At 31.8% G+C, this 16,348-nt stretch overlaps 2 protein-coding genes and 1 pseudogene across 3 annotated transcripts; all 3 read right to left on the reverse strand.

The window, feature by feature from the left end:
- Positions 1-2,957: 2,957 nt before the first annotated feature.
- Positions 2,958-4,264, reverse strand: LOC112772510 (geraniol 8-hydroxylase-like). Its single transcript, XM_025817477.2, has 2 exons — positions 3,687-4,264; positions 2,958-3,572 (listed from the first exon to the last, which is right to left on the reverse strand). Exons 1-2 carry the CDS (start codon positions 4,218-4,220, stop codon positions 2,958-2,960), a joined length of 1,149 nt encoding a protein of 382 aa, XP_025673262.2. The 5' UTR covers positions 4,221-4,264.
- Positions 4,265-6,573: 2,309 nt separating this feature from the next.
- LOC112789301 (subtilisin-like protease SBT4.3) lies at positions 6,574-10,497 on the reverse strand. Of its 2 annotated transcripts, none has more exons than XM_025831148.3 (10): positions 10,342-10,497; positions 10,157-10,254; positions 9,594-9,691; positions 9,338-9,487; positions 9,106-9,208; positions 8,499-9,006; positions 7,954-8,276; positions 7,753-7,864; positions 7,391-7,610; positions 6,574-7,301 (listed from the first exon to the last, which is right to left on the reverse strand). In XM_025831148.3, the coding sequence occupies exons 1-10, from the start codon at positions 10,420-10,422 to the stop codon at positions 6,757-6,759; spliced, it is 2,238 nt and encodes a 745-aa protein (XP_025686933.1). In that variant the 5' UTR covers positions 10,423-10,497; the 3' UTR covers positions 6,574-6,756. The 2 variants fall into 2 exon arrangements, with proteins under 2 accessions (XP_025686933.1, XP_025686932.1); XM_025831147.3 differs by having other exon boundaries at positions 7,753-7,873.
- Positions 10,498-13,143: 2,646 nt separating this feature from the next.
- LOC112789302 (4-coumarate--CoA ligase 2-like) lies at positions 13,144-16,114 on the reverse strand (annotated as a pseudogene).
- Positions 16,115-16,348: the final 234 nt, after the last annotated feature.

The raw sequence follows: 16,348 nt of genomic DNA on the forward strand, positions 1-16,348 counted from the left end.
GATAGTGTGAGAATAGAAGTGTATCTAAGTGGTATATATAGAGTAACAAAATATTAATTTATTAATAATAACGGTAACATAATAACGGCTAGTTTTGCAACAGCTAATTTTACAACGGCTAGTTTTAATTATTTAATATAATTATTTAAATAATTATTTAATATAATTATTTATTATAATTTTATTATTTAATATAATTATTTATTTAATTATAATTTTATATATATTTATTTAAAAGGTAACTTGCCATGGGTTATGTTTGAGTCCCTGCTCAGAGGGACTTTTCTGCCTTGGCTTCCGTGAGGGAACTCATCTCTCCTTCTCCAACGGTAAATTTCACCGTGGGTCAGTTGAAACATTTAACCATCAACTGATCAACATCTCATCCTCTTTCCAATGCCAGTGTTGAATACTATCTTGCCTCCGATCTTCAATATCATCATCATTAAGGTCGATAGCATTTAATCTACGAGGGTTGGCAAAATCTGAATATTGCGAATTTGGACTAGATTGTATAGGAGTCTGAGAGGATGGGTTAGAAGAGCCACCAACACCAGATGAGTTATGTCTTGATGCACTGAATTGAGTTGGAAACGGCAAGGAAGTTGGAGTAACATTTCCGATAGAGGGGTTAAATATGGACGAAAATGGAAAATGGGGTGTTTGTGAATTTTGATTTTGCGCTTGGAATATAGGAAACTGATTATTATAAGGAGCTTGAAAATTAAAATTAGAAAGATTTTGTGGATTTGGATTTTGAAATGAATTTGGTAGTGTCAAGTTTTGATTTGGAACTTGAGAGTTTGAGGTTTGAGATTGTTGGGTATTTGGAATTTGAGGAAAGTTTTGTAAGTAATTGAAGAAAGAGTTGAGTTGGTTTGGATCCATTTTTTCGAACAAAAAATAATAGTAGCAGAACTTTAATTTCGTAAACTTGGAAGAAGATAAAGAAGAGTAGTAGATAGTGTGAGAATAGAAGTGTATCTAAGTGGTATATATAGAGTAACAAAATATTAATTTATTAATAATAACGGTAACATAATAACGGCTAGTTTTGCAACAGCTAATTTTACAACGGCTAGTTTTAATTATTTAATATAATTATTTAAATAATTATTTAATATAATTATTTATTATAATTTAATTATTTAATATAATTATTTATTTAATTATAATTTTATATATATTTATTTAAAAGGTAACTTGCCATGGGTTATGTTTGAGTCCCTGCTCAGAGGGACTTTTCTGCCTTGGCTTCCGTGAGGGAACTCATCTCTCCTTCTCCAACGGTAAATTTCACCGTGGGTCAGTTGAAACATTTAACCATCAACTGATCAGCATCTCATCCTCTTTCCAATGCCAGTGTTGAATGCTATCTTGCCTCCGATCTTCAATATCATCATCATTAAGGTCGATAGCATTTAATTTACGAGGGTTGGCAAAATCTGAATATTGCGAATTTAGACTAGATTGTATAGGAGTCTGAGATGATGGGTTAGAAGAGCCACCAACACCAGATGAGTTATGTCTTGATGCACTGAATTGAGTTGGAAACGGCAAGGAAGTTGGAGTAACATTTCCGATAGAGGGGTTAAATATGGACGAAAATGGAAAATGGGGTGTTTGTGAATTTTGATTTTGCGCTTGGAATATAGGAAACTGATTATTATAAGGAGCTTGAAAATTAAAATTAGAAAGATTTTGTGGATTTGGATTTTGAAATGAATTTGGTAGTGTCAAGTTTTGATTTGGAACTTGAGAGTTTGAGGTTTGAGATTGTTGGGTATTTGGAATTTGAGGAAAGTTTTGTAAGTAATTGAAGAAAGAGTTGAGTTGGTTTGGATCCATTTTTTCGAACAAAAAATAATAGTAGCAGAACTTTAATTTCGTAAACTTGGAAGAAGATAAAGAAGAGTAGTAGATAATGTGAGAATAGAAGTGTATCTAAGTGGTATATATAGAGTAACAAAATATTAATTTATTAATAATAACGGTAACATAATAACGGCTAGTTTTGCAACAGCTAATTTTACAACGGCTAGTTTTACAACGGCTAATTTAATATAATAATATAAATATAAATAATATTTAATATTGATTATTATATAAATAATTAATATAAATTATTAATTAAATAAATAATTAATTATTATAATTATTATTAAATTTAATTTACTTTAATTATTTCTCCTTCTCCAAGGGTAAATTTCACCGTGTGTCAACCGAAGAGGAATCAAGTGAGAAAACATAAGATAAGAAGACACCACATCTAACTCAAAACCTTAAGGTGTCAAATTAATGGGTCTCTTATCTTATAAACTCCTCACTCTTCCTTGCTTTCTTTGATGTGGGACTAACTTCAACATTCCTCACACTTGCAACACTAACAAAATCATTATACTAAACTGGAATACAGAGTATCACATGTTAATAGAAGACTAAAAGAATTTTACTAATACATTTTTATGTGAAAAATGATTTGAATTTTGAAACTATTAAATCTTTATTTAAAAATATCCCAATTTAAGACTTTATTTCTCTTGTGATCTTACAAATAATTTCTTAATTAATATTTTAACCTTTTTTTTCATTTTTCATGTGGAAATGAATGAAATTTTGCGAATCATAATCACTTTTGAACCTAACCACATGTTACTTAGTATCTAAGTTGACATGTTCTACCACACTTGGCCATGGAGAAATAGTTCTTATAATCACTTCTTTTATTGTTCATTTTGTTTCTTGCTTTTAAGTGTTCTATTGCTGACATTCATGTGGAGGTACAATCCTCAAATATAGTACTTAAGATTTTCACCCAAATATTAAAGCCTCAAAAAGTACATATCCACTTAACAAGAAAAATATTATAATCAAAGCTCTTTGTCAGCATCATTATATGAAAGGATATAGGAAAGTGCAAACACAACAAAGTTTTAATTTCCTTCAAGGTAAAGAGATTAGTTATTTACTTTGATTGGAATGGATCTAAGGGGTTTACACTTTCTTAATGTTATTCCAAATTCTTCTTCCTTATCAATATCCTCAGCTTTTGAATCATTTTCAAGCTTCCAATCAAAACAATTAACCAGTGAACCTAACATCAAGAACAAAATCCTCATAGCATATGTTAAACCAGGACATATTCTTCTACCAGCACCAAATGGTATCAACTCAAAATGCCTCCCTCTAACATCAGTTTCTAATCCCAAGAACCTCTCTGGTGAGAACAAATTTGTGTCATTCTTCCATACATTTGAATCCCTTCCAATAGCATAAACATTGATTAGCACTTGTGAACCTTTTGGTATGGTATAGCCATTGATTTCTACATCAGTGTCAGCTTTTCTTGGGATCAAAAAAGGCACTGAAGGGTGCAAACGAAATGTCTCTTTCAATATTGCTTGTAAATATGGTAATCTTGCTATGTCTGATTCCTCAACTTGGTTTCCCTTTCCAATTGTTTCTTCAAGCTCCCTTTTAGCCTTTCTCATAGTGTTTGGATTGCTGAGTAATTCAGTCATTGCCCATTCTAATGTAGATGTGATTGTATCTGTTCCAGCAACAAATAAGGTCTAGCAATGAAAATCCAAGTCACCAAGTAAGAAAATAAATTCTAAAATCAACATTCATATATGATATAGCTGTAGTTGAATTGAGTAAAGAAAGTATGAGAAGAGAGCTTATACCAGCATTAAATGTTCAATATTTATTTTGTCCATCTCTTTGCTATTCTCTTGAGAAATGTTAAGAAGAGCTTCTAACATGTCCTTATTGGTGTCAGAACCTGTTTTCAGTATCAACTTCTTCCTTTGGTAAATCAAGTCATGGAAGATATCCAATAACTTCCCAGCATAAATGGCATTGTGTGCTTTAATTCTTTGTGGATCAACCATTCTCAAGGCTGGAAAATAATCAGCCAAGTTTGGTTTTCCACTCTCTTTGGTGATATTGGCAACTAAATCCTTGAACCGTGCAGCAGAACCTGAAGATTGAACCAAATCCATTGAAAAAATTGTGTTGGACAATAAATTTATTGTAGTCTTGAAAGCTGCTTCTCCAACATCCACTCCTTCTCCAATTTGGCTACTTTGATGGATCTCCCCAAGGAGTTCTTGCACTTTCTTGCGACGCAAGTCTTGCCTCGCGTCAATAGTCTTGTTGGCGAATAACTGATTGTTGCATATCTTCCTAAGGGATCTCCAAAGAGGTGTCATAGGCATGAAGGCAATGCTATGAATATGGTGATTGTGAATTCTTGCTGCCTCCGGAACGGTGCGATTCGATAAGAACTGATCATAGGTTTGGAGCACCATTTTGGCCATTTCAGCTGAAGAGATCACTATGGTGGTTAATTGTCCCAACTTCAAAGTCATTATGGGGCCATGAATCTTTGCAAGAATGGCTGAAGAATGGTGGGGTTTATTTCCAAGTTCATGTAGGTTTCCAATGATGGGAAGAGGAGAAGGTCCTGGAGGAAGCTTATAGTTTGCTTTGCTTCTTCTTACATTTAGATGATGGAGAGAATAAAGAGTGGTGCAAGTCAAAAGAAGAAGCAGCAGCATCACAAAACTTACCAAGTCCATTACATGAACAATCAAAGGTAGAAAGTGATATGTGTTAGAGGTTACTACTTACTAGTGTAATGATCTAAAATAAATGCTTGTAACTTAATGTAAAATGGAAACAAAAACATAGGGAAAAATGTTATTTTTGCATAACTTTTGTGGACATAGTCCTTTTTGTCTAAGTCCCACATCTTACTCGGCATTTCTTCAGCAGCAATGTGTTCAAAGTCCATAGGTCAAAGCATAAGCAATATTTTCGATTGAAAATTCTAGTGACTAGTTTCGGTATGCACAAATTATGGAGCGAAGAGAAATTAATGGCTGAAAATAAGAAATATTTTCTTTATTCCGAAAGTACACTACGTCATATTATAAATATACGGTGGTTATTATTATGGTAACTATATCATGCCTATACGATTTTAATTTAACAACACTTAAAAGTGTTACTAGAACTTAGTGACGCTTTTTTTTATATTTTTGTAATATTTTTTACTTATTGAAAAAGGGTTACTTTAATTTTAACAAAATTTTTTTAAATATTGTAAAAGTTGTGTAGCTACCATAATTACCATAGCATATAGTTGACTTCTCTGGTGGCACAGTATAAAGTGGCTTACCATGGCCAAGTTTTGACCTGCGAATGGTGTCTTTACACGTAGCATAAGAAAAGTGGTATCTTCTTAACGCAATGGTATTTTAGGAAATTTGCCATTTAATAATTATAGTTTGTAACATGGATTTAGGTTTTGGTTTGAAAAAAAAAAGAATAAAACAAAAACTTTAGATTGTCCAAAAAAAATTACACAGCCTTTTTTATATAAAACTCAAAAATATTAAAATAGAGCAGACAATAAAAAAGAAAAAAAGAGTTAGAAGGTGTAAATTTAATCAACGTATAGGACTTATTTAAGTTTGAAAAAAGATAAGGTTAAATTAAAAAATACAACAAACGTAATTTATAATTAACGTATTTCTGTTACTTATATTACAATTACTATAAATTAAAATTCTTAACAAAATGATAAATTAAAATTTGGTTAAATACATTTGAGTTAATTAAAAAGATAAAATTTAGTTAGCTAAAATGATATAATTCGGTAATATGATGAGTAAAAAATTCACTTAAAATTAAACATACTAATTCTATTAATCATTTATAAACTTTTGTTCCTTTAATTTATCTATCTTGTATAACTATTGAAAAAAAATTAATTATTTAAATAAATATTTAAAAAAAATTATACCTAAAATTGTAGAAAAGTCGTTAATAACTATCAACGAGCCGCTAATATTAGTTAAAATTAATGCTTATAATGTGTTCTAATTTTTTTGAAATGTAATATGCCAGTATTTTAATATCTGTTAAATTAAATTTTAATTTTAATTTTTAGTCCAACATTTTTTATCACGTCTATTTAATTTGAAAAATATAACTCAAATTCTAAGAGTTTTAAATTAATAAAGGCTATAATTAACTAATCCATTAATATGTTAATTATGAATTGCCTTTGTTGTATTTTTTTAACTTAACCTTATCTTTGTTTTTTACGTTAATTAAATTAATAAGCCCTATATGTTACTTTTTTTTCTTTCTTGTCTGCTCCATTTTGATATTATTGGGTTTTATATAAAAAAAGCCTGTGTAAATTTTTTTGGACAATCTAAAGTTTTTGTTTTATTCTTTTTTTTCATACCAAAACCTAAACCCATGTTACAAACAATAGTTATTAAATAAATTTTTTAAAATACCATTTGTGTAAGTTACCGCATTTTACATTAACATACTACTTTCCTTATGTTACGTGTAAAGACACCATTCGTAAGTTAAAATTTGGTCATGGTAAACCACCCCATGCTGTGCCACCAGAGAAGTCACCATGTAAGTATTGTTAAAATTAAATTCACACTTTCTTTTTATATTTTGGTAACAGTTTTTTTAAGCAACACTTTTTAAAAAGTATTGTTATAAAACATCATAGTCACAATAGTCACCGAAACATAATCATACTAGAATCACCTTCTATATATAGATAGATAGATAGATAGATAGATACACCAAACAAGAATTATTTTACATTGACATAGCTAAACTTCTTCGATGGAGACTATATTTCTTAAATATACAATATACTTGGCCTAGTGGCCATCTTATTTGGTTAATATATAGTACATGATATGATTTTCTTGCTCAATTAAGGTGCTGATTTAATGATGAATTTCTGAATTCCATGCATGGAAGGATAGTGTAAACTACAATTGGAATTCTAACTATATGATTCAAATGAACCCAAGTTATAGAACCTGAGATTATTGGAACCTGTGATATCTTTGGCCCTGTGACTTCCACAAAGAAGAATTTTTCTTCTCCAACTTTAGAAAATGCAAGAGTTGATGGTTCCACCTTGACTTTGAGAATACGTGGCACATCAATGATAACATCATAGGTTGATTTTGGCATGCCAACATTTGTAACTGCCCTGACGAAATTGCCCTTGATTGCATTCCCATCTTTCACTGCTAGTGACAATGAAGGGTAGTTTAGATCCCATGGTTTCAATGCTTTGGTGCTTTTACAACCATTTCTAGGACCTTCCTTGCAGAAGAAGTCACTGTAATCTTCTTTAGTAGCATTAAAAACTAGGCCAGGATCCACTGCATAAAGTGGTTTAACATGGCCAGAACCATATGCAAATTCCTTCTCATACTCATGCATTTTGGGGTCCATAGGATTTGCTGCATTATATTCAAGAACACATTGAATATAATCATTTTGACAAGTGATCCGTGTGTAAATAAGCGAGGAATCGATGAGGCGATGATACCTGTGGTCATGAGTGCAGACTTGATAGCTGCAGGGGACCAGGTTGGGTGAGTGGCCTTAACATAAGCCGCAGCGCCAGTAACATGGGGGCAAGACACTGAAGTTCCAGAGATAATATTGTATTCAACACTTCTAAAATCTTCAGTTCCAATAAACATGGAAGGTGATGCAATAGGAGACCATGCTCCAAGAATATTTACCCCAGGAGCACAAAGATCAGGCTGTCAAATCAAACATTGAAATAACTGTCAATTTGAATAAAGTGTTACATTTGAGAAATTAACATATCATAGGTATTAAATTATCCAAATACATGGAGTTTCTTTAAATAGATATATAGTGATCCATTTTATGATTACATACCTTGAGAATGTCATGATTAAAAATGTTGGGGCCTCTACTTGAGAAACTTGCTACATAAGGAGCATCCTTGTCCTCCATGGTCTCACTAAACATTATGTTTGCCTTTGGTTTACTGCATAAACTAACCTGAATAATTAGTACTATTGTAAATTCATTTTATGCCAAAGTTTTATATAGAATATAAGAATGGTATGATTTTACTTAGAGGATTTGATGTATTGTGATACTTTTGAGATCTCCTTGTTACTGATACTTGCTGTTTGGAAGAGGTAATTCTCAGCATAGTTCTGTTGTGGTCGATTTGGGGCTATGACCCCTGCTCCGGTTGCCATTTGGACTCCGGCGCCACCCTCACTGTTTTCGCAGAGGACAATTTTTCCTTTAACTTTCTCTGAATTTAAGGAGCCAGGGAAGCATAGACTTGACTCTCTGGGAATGTAATTGGCTGAAAAGTTTGTAGCATCTCCTCCCAAAATCAAAGGATATGATATATTCTTAACATTGTAAGTATTGATAGAATTTGCCTGCATAGTTTCATAACTAATAATGCATTTATTCCATAACTGAAATCTCTTCTAAAATATACATCAATATTTAGATTTTCAAAAAGGGCATTCACCATCACAATATGCAAATAATAGTAATCAAAATGAAACAAGAGTGTTTGATAATTGTCTCAAGACAAAAATACAAAAATAGTTGAGAAATTTGTTATCATACAACAAACAAAAAGAAGAATTACTTACTGTGGTTACATCTCCATTTCCTAGAACCAAAGGTGTCACAAATTTTCTGTAAATGGTGCTAGCTGCAACAGTTAGTATCCAAGGAGGGTGATTAGCTAAACCTCCTCTTTGTGGACCTTGATTACCAGCAGCTGCTATGGTTAAAATTCCATTCTTCACAGCATGAAAGGATCTAATTGCTACTGGATTGAACAAGAACCTCGACTGCAAGTATCCTGCGAATGAGGCCGATATAATGTCGACCCCATCTGCAATTGCATCATCAAAAGCAGCTAAGATATCTGCAGCATAGCATGCCATGTTCCAACACACTTTGTAAACAGCAATTCTGGCATTAGGTGCTCCACCCTTTGCAGTTCCCTTAGCTAGCCCAAAGTAATTGGCTCCCACAACCTCTCTTCCGGCCGCCACCGATGCAGCATGGCTTCCATGGCCAGATTCATCTCTTGCTGATTTAAATTGCTCTTCAAGACCAAAGCTTTGATAATACCGGGCTCCAATGATCTTACTGTCAGCATTTCACATTCATTTTTCAGTTTGTCACAATTTGATTGTTCAAACTCCAATGTTATCTTAGAAAACCAAAATGAAGAAAAGTGCTTAATACTTATTGCAGGTGAAGTTATGTTCTGTTTGGCACTTTCCTCTCCATTTTTTAGGTGGTGGACCTAGTCCTTCATCATTAAAGCTTTCGGATTCAGGCCAAATTCCTTCAAGTTCATGACACAATCCAAATGGAATAATCTTATTAGTACTACTATTTCTGTTTCAAATCGATTTGATTAGTCAATGTAACAAATTAGTATACTTTGAAATAGAAGGAATATTGAGTTGTTGACCTGTGTCAAACATTCCAATGATGATGTTTCTTCCATCAAAAGGAGGTGTAAGCTTGGATGCATCATCAGTGAATCCCATGAAATCCCATGATCTTGTTGTTTGAAGCTCCAATCCTAGGTTTGGAAAAACTGACACTACCTCTTCCATATCTACACATAAAATATGATATTAGTAAATCATTTTTTTTTTAGTAAATCAATGAGTAAGCTTGTATGCATTTTCTGTCTTAATTCTTAAATTTAATGACAAGTTTACCAGAAATTATGGCAGCTTCTTCTTCAGATAGCATAGCTGCAAATCCATTAAAGCTTCTTCCATAACTGTAAATCAATGACTCCTTTGCTGCATCAATGCTACAATCACAATTTTCAAGTGCTAAACTTTCTCAATAACAATATATTGAATAATGAAAGCTTTTGGAATATTTGTATCATAATTATAAATATAGCATCTTATAATAACTTTTAGTGTAAGCACCCAACTTGGTTCTTAAAAAAATTTAGATATAAAATTTTGTCTTTTTATTAATATAAAAGTTTTCAGATTAATTCTTTCTTCGAAGACTAGTTTATCTTACAATGATATTTTTTATCTAATTATTTTATAACAAAATTGATTAAAAATTTATTTGTCCATGTATATTAAAAATTTTATTAATACTGATGAAGTGACCAATTTATTTGACGAAAATAATTCTCATAAACTTTTAGAATAATATAAATTTATTAAAAATCAAAATATCTAATCTAAAATTATATTAGGGAAACAAACTTTTAAATTTATTAATTATTGATAGGTACATAAGAAAATTTTATAACCTTTCATGAACCTCTAATAGCATGGAATGATGCAATGATTGTGTGGAGAATTCATCCCAGTTATTATTGTTCTTCTCCCCCATATACACAATATACATCTGCATATACATACAGCACTTTATGATTGTTGCATTTATTGTTAATTATTGTATACACTAAATTGAAAATAGCTTGTACTAATATACCTGTTTGTAAGAAGACTGAGCATGCATCAGCAATGAAATTGTGAACAAGAGAGTGAAAAAAGGTGATTCTGGCTTAGTCATTTTTTGTTCTAATTAAGTTTTTGCCTTTCTTTTCTCAAAACTGAAATTAAATAAAGATTTATAGGAGTTTACATTAATGGAATATAAACTTAATTACTTAGTTGAGCAAATTATAATCTCTTGAAATAACTGAAAGGTGAAAGTTAACATTCAGTTAATTGTATATTAATTGGATTAACCAACAAAATACCCTTTCCTTCACTCACTAAGAGAAAAATGGCCCTTAACAATTGTGATGAGCTCAACAAGCTAAAGTGCAATTAAAATAAGACAGATACATCCACTATTTTTCTTTATAAAAATGTCGGCTTTTTTATTTGGGAGCTACTCAAATGAAGATGCAAAAAACATCTTTTTATGAAGATGCTTTGTATAAAAGTGTGATTTATTGATTTGGCCACACTTTAAATAAAAACAACACTTTTATAACATATCAAAATCTAACCCTACACTCCATCATCTAAGGGTCAAAAAGAAAAATCATCACATGAAAATAATTATAATATCTTCATGGGAGTACCCACCTTTTTATTTATATACGCTTATTTCCAAAATGTGCATGAATCGAAAGTGTTCTCAAGATGCACAGCTCCATTTCACGTCAAGCATTCACGAAATGAAATTAGTCACCATTTTAGTCTTGGTGCACGCAAAATGGAAGAACTCATTACTGTGCGTGCCAGAGACTCCATTAATTCTCTTCCATCCAAAACTTCATATCCATCCTATTTTCTGTTTCGATCTTTACCTGGATCATCACGTGCTTTTGTCAGCCTTTTTTTTGGCGAGTCCTTTTTTTTCCCCTTCAACTTCCATATCATTCTTTTTTTTTTGGTTTTCCACGGTATCTCCCAACCCGGCAGGTCAAGGACTAATCTGCTGCGGTACTGAGCTCCATTTAAGGATTTGCCGCTGGCCAATGGGTTGCTGCATGCACAAGGCGGGATTCAAACTCCCAACACTTGCTTAAGCGGACTAGTGAGCTAACCACTAGACCAACCCAACTTGGTTATCATTCTTCTTTGACTGTTATGAGAAACAGAAAAATCTCATGAACCTGAAAAAGCCTAAAAACAATTAAGAAACCCAAACAATTTCAGCCCACTTCCCAAAAATCCCATAATCTCACACTCACATTAACTTTTTGAATGTAAACAGCCGACACACTCTGATAATCATCTGCTACAACCTGCGCTGCTAGACTTTTAAGTGCACAGTCCACAGAAGAACGAAGCCAGGAGTCACAACATATACTCCATGCCACGTCGGATCCATACATATGGATGTTTGTTCCCGTCCATACCAGAGAATTTACCCTTAAAAATACCCATAAACCATGAAGAGATAACAATATATATATGTTAGGAAGGTACAAATGTTGTATGTTATGACTTATGAGTTGAAGAAGAGGACAAGAGGGACGGAAAAAAAATCCATTAATCCACTACTGATTAGAAGAAAATCCCAAAGCTACACCGTTAATAGTAAAAGATTAGATATGTGTTAATTTTATGGGTAAATCACAAAATATACTAGAATTATCCTAGTGTTGATAAAAATGGTTATTAATAAAAATATTTTTAAATTATTTAAAAATATAATAAAAATACTCAAAAGGATATTATTTTTAAATAAGTGACAAACGTTTTTTGTATTGGACAAATTGTTTATGTATTTGATTCAAAATTTTATAGGAATATTTATATAATTATTTAAAAAATATACACAAAATTGATAAAATTTTTATTTTTATTTTTTTTTATAAAAGTATTATTAGTTGTTGATAAAAAAGATATACTTAACAAAAAAAATCAAATTTTAAAGATAAAAATATCTCATTTTTCTAATCATATTTACAAAAAAATCGTATCAAAATTTAATCGCATCAAAATATTGATTTATATTTTACATACAAAATTTTAAAGAGTTATAATTCATGATTTAATAATCTTTACAGAATATAAAAAATAAATAAATAAATAAAGGAACACGATTGAATACATGAGTTAGAGACAATTTGGGTTAAAAATAAAAAATGTACAAAAATGATAACACAGTGAAAGATAAAAGAAATGTAACCCGATGGCTGTGAGAATGTACTCAAATAGAATAAACTTGGAAATAGTGTGATGTTCCTAAGGCAAATAAGGCTTATATGGGAATGGGAGCTCCATTTAGTGGTTGGTGGAGTTGAGATGTGGTCTCGCGTGTACCAGGGCTAAAATAGTGAGTAATTTCTTTTGGAGGATGTGTGCCTTGAAATGAAACTGCTCATTTTGAGAACACTTTCAATTCATGCGTATTTTGGAAATAAATAATTTTCTCATGCATATATAAATAAAAAAGCCAGCAAATGTATATCTGCATGTTTTAGTGTTTTACCACATTTTAATTAATTAATCCTTTTTGTTTCATGAAGAATATATAAACATAATAAATTAGGCAGGGAATAATAAACAATGAAATATAAACATAATAAATTAGTTATTAATAGCGATATTTTTAAATAATTTTATAACCAATCCTTGATATTTAGGTTACTCAATTGCTTTTTTTCTTTCTTTTAAAAAAAGAAAGTTTAGTCAAAATTTATAGAGGAATTAACCGATTTACATGACAAATATTATAAACCAATTGTATATTTTAATGGATATTATTTAAAAGTGTATTATTGACCAATAATTTACTATATATATATGACAAAAATTTAAACTCTCAGTATTTATTTAAACAATTAAATATGTTGATCGATCAACTTCTTATAATAATCATATAATCTTCAATCCATCATAGGGAATAAAACATACAAAGACACATTGACATCATCATCGACTTTGCATATGGAATAAGAAACAAATTAAATGCAGCAAATTAGCTAATGGTAGCTAGCAAGCTTTGCTTTGAGTTCTTTTCTTAATATCTTGCCGATTGAAGATTTTGGGATTGCGTCAATGAAAATTACTCTATGTAGCCTCTTGTAAAATACTACCTGTTCACAACAAATTAAATTAAAATATGTCATGCATTATCTTATTAATTAATTATCTTCTTATCAAATACAACTAAATTAATTAAGTATAAATATATATATTATATAAATTACCTGTTTAGCTATAAAGTCCTTTATAGCATCCTCAGTAATAGGATCATTTGATGACCTCACCACAAAAGCAACTGGTACTTCACCAGCTACATCATCTTTTTGCCTATATATGCATGTATGTGCAACAAACCATTTAATAATTATTATTAATAGCTAATAGCTAGCTTAATTAATTTCAATGATGATACATATATATACTTACGGGACAACAGCTGCATCTTGAATGGAAGGGTGGGTCATAAGAAGGACTTCAAGTTCTACAGGAGCTACCTGAAAGCCTTTGAATTTGATGAGCTCCTTGAGTCTATCAACAACGAAAAGCTCATCATCATCATCCACATACCCAATATCACCTGTATGAAGCCATCCCTCTTTATCAATTGCTTCTGCTGTCGCCTTCTCATTATTCAGGTATCCTACACAATATATATTTGTTACATTAATTGTTTAATCATAAAGTATCACGTGTTAGTGAAAAAAACATGAAATTAAGCACAATTGTAATTTATATTTTTCATGTTTATTTTATACTAATTAGTTTTAGTGACAAATTTTAATATATATCTAACATAGCATAATTATTCTCTTTTATATCATGTTTTCATTTTCTATGTCATAAGTATAAGTTAAGTTTGATTAATTGTAAAATTGATTTGATGATGTGAATTGAATATATTTTTGTTTAGATGACTAATTTTTTAATATACAAAAAATCATTTTTACAATAATATATACCTTTCATGATCTGTTGACCTCGGATGCAAATTTCACCCGATATATTACGAGGGAGAGAAGAGCCAGTTAGAGGGTCAATGATCTTCATTTCTGCATTTCTAATGACACTGCCACACGACCCTGATTTAGTTGTCATCGAATACTTTGCAAAACTTAATGACATTGATATCACAGGTCCAGATTCTGTCATTCCTAGAGCCTGAAAAGACATATTCATATTTAAAAAAAAGAGTCCCATCTTATTTTATAATGATAAATTATAAAACAACTATTTATTTAAAAATATTTTTATATAAAAATAATAATTAAAAATGTCTAAATCGATAATTTTATATATGTAATTAAATTATTTAATATTATGATAGATTCTAATATGCTTATATTTAAGTAATTATGATAACGATGCAAGTATTATTAAAATTAAAGTTATATTTCTTATATTTTGATAACATTTTTTCTTAACAATATTTATTAAAAATCATTGTTTATCAATAAAAAAAACTTTATTTTAATTTTAATATTATTTTTTAAAATACTATAATTATCAAATCACTGTAATATAAATATATAATCATACTAAAACGACTCTAATATTATTTGTGTACCTGTCGAAGGATTGCTCGAGCCAACCTACTATGGAAAGCCTCCTCGATGTCATTTGCAAGAGAGGCACCTCCAGACATCACCATCCTGATGGAGCTAAGGTCATACTCCTCCACCGCAGGGTTCTTTGACAGTGCCACCACCAACGGCGGCACTGCCATCACTACTGAAACCCTCTGCTTCTCCACAAGTTCCAACATCGCCCTCATCTCAAACTTCTCCATAAGCAAACCCTACACCCTACTCTCATAGAACATAACATCACACAGTGTAGTGCGTAAATGTGAAACAAGGGTAACACACAAAGCACTACATCCTCTTCCTTCAGGTGCAAGTTAGGGTTCTCTCCCTCCACCTGCTGAGCCACGTTTGTTATCAGACTCCGGTGTGTTAGAACCACACCCTTTGATAACCCCGTCGTGCCGGAGGAAAATGGCAGTGTCACCATGTCGTCAGGGTTAATATCCACCTCTGGCAGCTTTCCTTCATTTCTGGAAACCGTCGAGAAACTCATGCACTTCTCTGGTGGCTTGTCCACAGTTATCACCTATATTGTATAAATACAAAAACACCACAATTTTAAATGAAAAAAGATAATAATATGTTGATACAAAAATAATGTATATGGTATAAGTATTACTATAAATGTGTTTCCTTCTTCTTGTTCTTGTTTGAGCTTGTGCACGTGCATGGCATGTGTGATGACGATTTTGGCCTTGGTGGCTTTGAGCTGCTTCGTGATTTCAAGAGATGTGTAAGAAGGATTGGCAAGGGTTGAAGCTGCGCCCAGCATAGAAGCAGCCCAAAAGGAGAACACGAATTCCGGAGAGTTTGGGAGTAGGATCATTATGATGTCACCTTTGCGGATTCCAAGGTTGAAAAGGCCCATGGCCAAGCTTCTAGAAGCGCGGTGGACATCAGCATAGGTGTACTCCTTGCCATCGCTGGTGATGAGACAGGGGCGGTTGGAGACTTGGGGGAGTTTTTGAAACGAATAAGTGTGGAGGGGAATGGTATTGTTGATAGGTATGTCTGGTAATTTTGATCTGAAGATGTGGGTAGTTTGGTAACTTTGGTTGATGAAGTTGGTTTTTTTTGGATCAACGGAATAAGTTGCTACTAATGATGGTGCCATGGTATCTACTTATTTCGTTTGTACGACCAATTTTGTTTGTTATATCTCACACACACAGACACGCACTAGCTTAGTGATTGTATGTGTTGTATGTAATGAGATATTTTGGTTGTAGCTAGCTTGCTTCAAATTTATAAGGAATAAACGGGAAGGGGTTTTTGGTAATTTGGCTTCTCTGGTGGTGGTATATAGCATATCATCAGATGCATGCATGTGGACAGGTTGCTGCATGGAATCAAAAGCCAAAAGCAGCCACTAATAATTTTTGGTTGGAATCTTTAGTTTTGTGACTAATTTGGTTGGAATATAATTGAAAGTGGTGGCTATTCTCAATCATTGTTGAATCATGA

The sequence above is a fragment of the Arachis hypogaea genome, chromosome 3 (assembly GCF_003086295.3).
Source record: "Arachis hypogaea cultivar Tifrunner chromosome 3, arahy.Tifrunner.gnm2.J5K5, whole genome shotgun sequence".
Classification (NCBI taxonomy): Eukaryota; Viridiplantae; Streptophyta; class Magnoliopsida; order Fabales; family Fabaceae; genus Arachis; species Arachis hypogaea.

What these genes read in the sequence shown, in the direction of transcription:
- LOC112772510 (XM_025817477.2), bottom strand. Translation starts at nt 4,220, where the DNA reads ATGCCTATGACACCTCTTTGGAGATCCCTTAGGAAGATATGCAACAAT. An exon ending in ATATTGAACATTTAATGCTG is followed by an intron (nt 3,573 to 3,686) that starts GTATAAGCTCTC and finishes TTTCATTGCTAG; the next exon opens with ACCTTATTTGTTGCTGGAAC.
- LOC112789301 (XM_025831147.3), bottom strand. Translation starts at nt 10,422, where the DNA reads ATGACTAAGCCAGAATCACCTTTTTTCACTCTCTTGTTCACAATTTCA. An exon ending in CATTGGAATGTTTGACACAG is followed by an intron (nt 9,209 to 9,337) that starts GTCAACAACTCA and finishes ATGAACTTGAAG; the next exon opens with GAATTTGGCCTGAATCCGAA. An exon ending in CATAACTTCACCTGCAATAA is followed by an intron (nt 9,007 to 9,105) that starts GTATTAAGCACT and finishes AAATGCTGACAG; the next exon opens with TAAGATCATTGGAGCCCGGT.